Genomic DNA, 7909 nt, shown 5'->3' with positions numbered 1-7909 from the left:
ACAGAAACAATTAAATAGCCACCTGGCATTCTGATTGATGTGGTTTGAGTGTATGTGTGTAAGTATGTGTTCTCTCTGTGTGTGTGTGTGTGTGTGTGTGTGTGTGTGTGTGTGTGTGTGTGTGTGTGGGTGTGTGTGTGTGGTGTGTGAATGAGGGTGGGGACATTCCAAATGGACCTACATGTGTCCAGTATGTCCTTACCTCAAATTTTGGGGTCCATGTGTGTGCATGTGAGTGTGTGTGTGTGTGTGTGTGTGTGTGTGGTGTGTGAATGAGGGTGGGGACATTCCAAATGGACCTACATGTGTCCAGTATGTCCTTACCTCAAATTTTGGGGTCCGTGTGTGTGCGTGTGTGTGTGTGTGTGTGTGTGTGTGTGTGTGTGTGTGTGTGTGAGAGAGAGTGAGTGTGTGTGTATGTGAGGACCTATTTACACACAAGGCAATTTTAGTCTTTTTCTGGGCAGGAAAAATATTTAGGTTTGTTGACTGAGGACAGAGAACAGCACCCACTGTGAAATGAGCCACCAGGTTTCTGCCAAACATTTAACCACAGACTCACACACACACACACACACACACACACACACACACACACACACACACACACACAGTGAGTGAAAGAAAGAATCCACAATGTTATTTAGGCATGCCATTCTGTGTACCCAGACCCCCAGTCACACAAGTATATAAAAGTACACTACCGTTCAAAAGTTTGGGGTCAGACATTTCCATTTCCATTATAGACAGTAAAGGTCAGGCATTTTTTCTACAACAGTCATTTACATTACATTTACATTATTGATGAATACAAGGACATTTGTAAGTGGCACCAAACTTTTGAATGGTAGTGTATGTAAAAGAGTTCAGTGGAAAACTCATTCTCTGCTAGCTTGGGAAAACCCAGACAAGGAGGCCATTGACGCCCATTTCCAATGTTCCAAAAACCCGGGAACCAATCACAATCGGTAATCTGGCATCGGGCGGGCTTTATATGATGACAGATAGACTAGTGCATTCAAAACCACCAATGGCTGCGCTGATGGTGACAGAGTTAAACAGATATGGACGTACATTTTCTTTGGAATTCAGTAAACAACTGCATTTAAAACCTTTGTTTACAAGAAAGACTTGATTGTCGCACTTCTGAAACGATTTAGTAAGAGTTTAATGTATCAATTTAAGTTTAATTTCACTGCCAGTTACGCCCCTGGAAGTCATGGGTCAATGAAGCCTTTCCAGACCCACACTCAATCTCAATTGAGATATAGTCTGGTGTCAACAAGCTAATTCTCTGCCTCTGGTCTTTCTGTTTTCCTCTGTTTCGTTCAGTGACGTCCAGGGTTACAGGGGCTGAGGAGACAGAGCCATGTTTGGTTACAATATATGTTTTTTTGGGCCCCCGACGGTTGACTTCAAGGCAGCACTGCCTGGAAGGTGCTAGTGTTAGGTTAGGGTTAGGATAAGGATTAGGTGCCTTGAAGTCAACGGAGGTAGCGCTGCCTTGAAGTCGACGGTGGAGGCCCAAAAGACCGTCAAGCTCATGTTTGAGACAGCAGGCAAGGCCCTTTACCTGAATTCACCCACACCCAGCCACTTTGCACGCAAACCTCTACAACTCTGCCAAACCATTTTCATCCCCTCAGTGTCTCTCTCCATCTCTCTCCTTTCTCTCTCTCCATCTCTCTCCTCTCTCTCTCTCTCTCCATCTCTCTCCTCTCTCTCTCCATCTCTCTCCTCTCTCTCTCTCTCCATCTCTCTCCTTTCTCTCTCTCCATCTCTCTCCTCTCTCTCTCTCTCCATCTCTCTCCTCTCTCTCTCCATCTCTCTCCTCTCTCTCTCTCTCTCCATCTCTCTCCTCTCTCTCTCTCTCTCTCCTCTCTCTCTCCATCTCTCTCCTCTCTCTCTGTCTCTCTCCTTTCTCTCTCTCCATCTCTCTCCTTTCTCTCTCTCTCTCCATCTCTCTCCTCTCTCTCTCTCTCCATCTCTCTCCTCTCTTTCTCTCTCTCTCCATCTCTCTCCTCTCTCTCTCTCTCCATCTCTCTCCTTTCTCTCTCTCTCTGTCTCTTTTTCTTTCTCTCTACTTACCCACACTCTCCCTCTAGTTTGTCTCCTGTCTTATGCGTACAGAGAAAGAGGGAGACAGACAGCAGCTAAGGGTGGGAGGGAGAGAGAGAGGGAGGGAGAGAGAGAGGGAAGGAGAGAGAGAGGGAGGGAGAGAGAGAGAGAGGGAGGGAGAGAGAGAGGGAGAGAGAGAAGGAATAAGGGGAAATGTAGGGAAAAGGTGGATTGGGAGATGGAAAAGTTCTGCAAATGAAAACACATCTGAAACAGAAACATCCATTTAGCTAGTGAGGGTAGGGGCATAGGCACACACACACACACACACACACACACACCTTAGTGAATGGGTCTCTTCAGTATGAATGAGGAAGTTGGTCTGAGGAGCAGGACGTTCCCTTCAAGACACACTTCAGACTGGAGGGGGTCTACACACACACATACACACCTCTAAACACAAGCTGAGCATCAGCCAAGTAGCCCAAAAACACAGAGATCTCTCTCTCACTGTCCTGCAGCCTGGCGCCAGAAACATTCTTGAGCATTCATTACAAACAGACGGACAAACACACACACACACCCTCCCACACACACACACCTTTCAGCTCTGCCCCGAGCTCTGGCTCAGTTGGCCAGAGAGACTGACCGCCCCGCCACGCCACAACGTTGAAAGCTCATCAACAGGACATGACTCGGCACAAATAAATCTGGATCACAGGAGGCAGTGTGTGTGTGTGTGTGTGTGTGTGTGTTTGCTGCTCGGGCTCTGGGCCTGATAGAGACGTTGGACCTGTGCTCCCTCTCTGCCAAGCTTGTTCCCTTTAAAACGTCTTCAGTTCTCTAGCACTTGCTGACAGTTACACAACTGTCTGAACCGAGGGGCCTAATCGGCAAAAAGGTCCATGGCCAAATGCCGGGAGCTTTCCAATGGGGCTACATGCTCCAGCAGTTTTAGGGGAACTAGCTATCTATTATACTCTCCTCCATTTTATTAGTGTCACAGTCCAGAAGAGCTGGCTAGACTGGCTAAGTGTCAAGACATGGGTTGTATTTCCCAAATGATTTTCATTTTACACAATCGTTCAACAAAGCTGTTCGGGAATGAAGCTTTGGTCGTTGAAGAATTAGGTTCCCCATAACGGGGCCTATAATCTGTATTTATGCTTTGGGTGAAGAATGAAGTCGTGCAAGATTCTCATGTGACCGGTTGAAGTATGATTGGTCAGGTGACCAGGAAATGTGATGCAAATGTTAAAAAATATTTGTAAACCAAATAAAAACTAAATTTTTTAGCTGTTTAGACATTTGTGCCAAGTTACTATCAACAGCTTTTGGCAGAGGAAAAGGATATGAAGTCAATATGGGGCGGTCGTAGTGTAGTGGTTCAGGAGCTGGGCTGGCGTGCAGTAGCCTGAAAGTTGTTTATTTCTTCTAAAAAGACTCAATATGGAATTATTTGATGATATTCATACAATAGTTTCATGTTGTAACTCCTTTATTGAAACGTTCTTTTAAACACCTTTTTTGTTTTGACAGCATAGTTTTTTGTCAGGCACACACTGATATGAGAGTATTGAGCTTAGGCCCCGCCTAGTGGGGGTGGAGCTTTAACATAGAGGAATGTTCCAGAGAGATCATGACACAGAGAGAAGAACTGTGAGGAAAAAAAGATTGAAAAATTGACACGAAACATTGAACTTTCTTCATTCCAAACTGTTAGTCAATCAGCTTACATCTTTTCATGGATTTGTTAAGATCTGAGCAAATGAAAGACAGAAATGAAAAAAAATCTTGGATTATGTTCATTCTGCTAAAAAGAAGTGTTAAATTTTGGCAAACTCTGGGAAGAAAGAGCTTCTACATGGAATGCATTGCTTGGTTAAAAGCTTTATATTTTTCAAAACACTGTAAAGAAAAAAAGTATTTTTTCGCTCTTAACTCAAATTCACACACCTATATATAAATCTACCGGATGTCCAACAACTGTTTGTGAAAAAAATAATCTATAAATTTAACTTTTTAATGTCTAGTAAGAGCTGTAGTGAAATTATCAAAAAAGAATTATAGAACAAAAAAAGGAAATACAAATGAATGGAAGAACGATGGTCAGACTGTATTGCTAATTATTCCAACTAGTATCGAAGTTTTCAGACGTTCATAGAATGTCCCAGATAATTCACCTGTATTCACAATCTCCTGACCCCTAACTGACCTGAAACACACACTCTCTCTCAGCCTCCATCTTAAATTAAGGGAGGGTCACAAAATGGCTACCTTCGACCAAAACTAAAAGAAAACAAAACAGATTAGTATAAATACATCACAATAAGAATAAATAAAGAAGTATTTGTGATCAGGCAGTTGAGAGGACCCCTCTGAGGGACCTTCAGTAGTAGAGGAGAGGACCGAGGGTGGGGTTCAAAGTAAACAGAAGCTGTAACATCACTGGCTGTTCCCTCTCAGTTTTACACACACACACACACACACACACACACACACACACACACACACAGACCCTGCATGGTCTACATCTGATCTGCGCATCCTAATCCAAGTGGCTTGGCTTTGTCACTTGGTGATTGCCCTGTCTGCACTAATATGCCCAGCACCTCCTGACAGGAGCCGTGTTCCGTACGAACACCCACCACGACTCTGGCACTCTCACAGACAAAAACAGAAAGGGAGAGAGAGAGCGAGAGGCAAACCAAAAGAACAAGAGGAGGACAAGTGAGAAGTGCAGGAAGAACTCAGATGACAGCCAGGTCTGGAGGAGATCTAGCGCGGAGCTGAGGCACAAGATGGCCGGACCAGAACCGGGCCGAACCAGAGCCAGATTAGGCCCGTCTTCAACTGCTCTCTAAAGAGTGATAGCAACTCTCACCATAGGGAAAGCTTTCCAGCTCCAACTTCCAACAGAAATAAATTAAGAGCTTCAGCATCAATCTCACCGCTCTCCATCTCTGAGACAAGTGCCACCTATTTTTTCCAATCCTAATCTGGCCCTGTAACTTTGACTTGGTATTAATCTAGATTGACAATCTCCTTCCCAATCCAAGCAGGATGAGAAGTGCAGCTGTTACATTCAGCAGGAATAGCGTCACTCTTCTTCTCTTCACTTCCTTTCCCTTTTCTCCTCCCATATCAGGCACTTAATGTGTAGGAAAATAGGAAAAAAATTGCCAATTAAAATGTTTGGAGGAACAACAATAATAAAACAAGACGAAACAACAACAAAGAAAAAAAAATGACATACTGCATTTAAGACCAACATCACTGTCTCTTTTACACTTTTTTCAATTCTAGCAGCATGTTTATCTCTCTCTCTCCATCTCTCTCTTTCTCTGATCCCTCTCTTTCTCTCTGTCTCACCGTTCCATGATTATTGCCAATTTCAAATTCATTTTGTAAACATCTGTAACTCCAAGGTCCTCCTGAGGGGTTTCCGATATCCCACAAGCCCCTGTACAGTATATCCACTTGGAACAAGAGTCTGTCTTGAGTATGCCCAGAGGCAACGTGGGATTGTTTATCATTAAGAATGCAACGTGGGAAGAAGGAAAAATATAAAAAGAATGGAAAAGTTTTTGGCACTTTTACAGAACGTTTCCGTTGTACATTGTCATTACAGTTTCATTTAAACATTTCAATTTATTGTGATGAAGCATCCATAGGTATGCACACACACACACACACACTCTCACATTTAAAAAAAAAATCCTCTAGCCTACTGTTTGTTGTTTTGTATTCTATAGTTCTTTGTGTCGAGTTTTCAGGGTTTTAGGCCAAAGAGCCTTCCTTCATATGCAGAAACACTGTGGTTACAGTTTACAGCAGCAGTGTGGTTTCCGATGCCAGGCACAACTTTTGCAAACGTGTCCTATGGACTTCGCATAGTACTTTGTTTTCAAAGAGCTTAGCTTAGTTTAAGTCACATTCATTTCATGTTGATGGCATACAAGCAGAGATGCATCCTTGGCAGAAAAAGAGCTTACATTTTTATTGTGGTGCAAGGAGTCTAAGGCAATCTCTCCTAAATTGGCACTGTTTTTCAAAATACTAAAAGTCAATTTCTTATCATAAACATGTACGTTTTTCCTAAGTCTACTATATCTAAAAGTGCTTGAGGGCCTACTTTTAAGTGAGATCTGTACCAGACAGTTAGTTTCTGTTCAGTCTTTAAGAGTAAACAGACACCTTGGGGTTTAACGCCTGCATAGGGAACCTCACTTGCTGTCTCAATGTACAAACATATAACACTGACGCCACAGTCAAAATAAAATCAACAGAAACAGTGAAACAAATAAACAGACAGAAAACAAAACAGGAAAAAAAAACATTTGGTTTCCTTGGACTTTTTGTCATGTTTTTGTTCTGGTATTTATGTTGCTGATGATAGGTTTTCATATCCAATCAAAATATTTCTTAATAACACTTTCCATACATTCTTTCACCTGTAAACAAAAAAGATGTGTATAAAAAAGAAAATAAAAAATAAACAAAAAAACAGTTGAGAAAAATAATGTTGCACTTCTGTTGTAAATAAGTTACAAGAAAAATTAAAATCTGAAAAAAAAAAAAAAAAATGTTACAGTACCAAAATCCTAGACTATATTTTTTAAACCTTAAAAACTGTATGTTATTGTCTATAAATACCTTTACAAATATACAAGTTAATTATTCAAATAAAACCTTTTTGTTGTATCATTTTAGATTTAAACGTTTCCACAATCTTCAGCAGTGTTCTTTCCATTGCAATACTCTGATTTTAAAATGTCAGTAAAGAAAAAGTCCACTTTTCCTTTAAAGTACACCGTTGCAGATTGCAAGTATGATACATAGTGTTCTTATATTTATATATTTACAATAAAAAACTTTTTTTTTCAGGACATACAAAAGCACAAATCTTAAACGTAAGTATTGTCCAACCTCCAAGCATATTAAAATTCTTTTTTTCTTTTTTTGTCTTTTCACTCAGGAAGAATAACTGCATGAGTCGAGTCCTGCACTCGTTTATTGTTTATGAACTGTGCACTCCTTCATGCCTCATCCCCTCATCCATGGAGAGAAAAAAAAGAGTTGGTGGGGGATAACTCTCTCTTTCTTCAGCCTTTAGGAGTCCAGGAGAGCCAGTATGCAGAGGTAAGGAGGGGAAGAACTGGCCATGTGGGTTAGTCTGATTCTGGCTTCAGCTATTGCAGTAAGGGATATAACTTGCTGTACGTGTAAAGGGCTCTCTCTCTCACACACACACACACACACACACACATGCATACACACACACTCACTCACACACCTCTCAATGTTCAGTTGCGTGGCAGCACTGTTGGTTGTCCTTGTGGTTCCTTTATCTCCCTTTGAGTGTGTATTTGCTGTCGGTGTGTGTCTTTTTTTTTGGGGGGGGGGGGGGGGGGGGATAGGCACGGAATGGTAAGACCGTCCAGAAAGTTCCGACTGAATGGTTTAAGAAACTGGCCAAGTACAAAAATAGGAATTTTTCATTTCAGAATGAAAAAAAAAATATCTGGAAGAAGAAAGAAAAACAGACAAATGTCCATCCTTCACATAGAAAACAGAAAAAAAATGCTGACAGTTCTACAGTTCTTTTTCCACCTGTTAAGTGCTGCTCAGAACCATGACTTGGCACAACTGGGTGGAGAGGGTGACTCGGCATTTCCTCCAAAGCATGGTATCCACTCCAGAATAAGGTGTGTGTGTGGGGGGGGTGGGGGGGGGGGGTGGTCAAGGTGGATGATGGAGGTCAGGGGGGGGCTCTATGGAGGGCTACGTCCTAATGACACCGTTGCCGTGGTGATGGCGAGGGAGACAGGGAGCATCAGGGAGTGGGTCG

General features: G+C 42.2%; 1 protein-coding gene across 1 annotated transcript in view; it reads right to left on the bottom strand.

The window, feature by feature from the left end:
• Positions 1-3535: 3535 nt before the first annotated feature.
• Positions 3536-7909, bottom strand: part of fgfr3 (fibroblast growth factor receptor 3) — a 57229-nt gene continuing 52855 nt past the window's right edge. The window contains 2 exon segments of the mRNA XM_042072516.1: positions 3536-7783; positions 7826-7909. The exon segment at positions 7826-7909 is cut by the window's right edge and continues 98 nt beyond it. Coding sequence (XP_041928450.1) covers positions 7843-7909 — 67 coding nt within the window. The 3' untranslated portion in view covers positions 3536-7783; positions 7826-7842.

This window comes from Alosa sapidissima, chromosome 19 (assembly GCF_018492685.1).
Source record: "Alosa sapidissima isolate fAloSap1 chromosome 19, fAloSap1.pri, whole genome shotgun sequence".
NCBI lineage: Eukaryota > Metazoa > Chordata > Actinopteri > Clupeiformes > Clupeidae > Alosa > Alosa sapidissima.
This window is presented reverse-complemented; position numbering and strand designations above follow the sequence as displayed.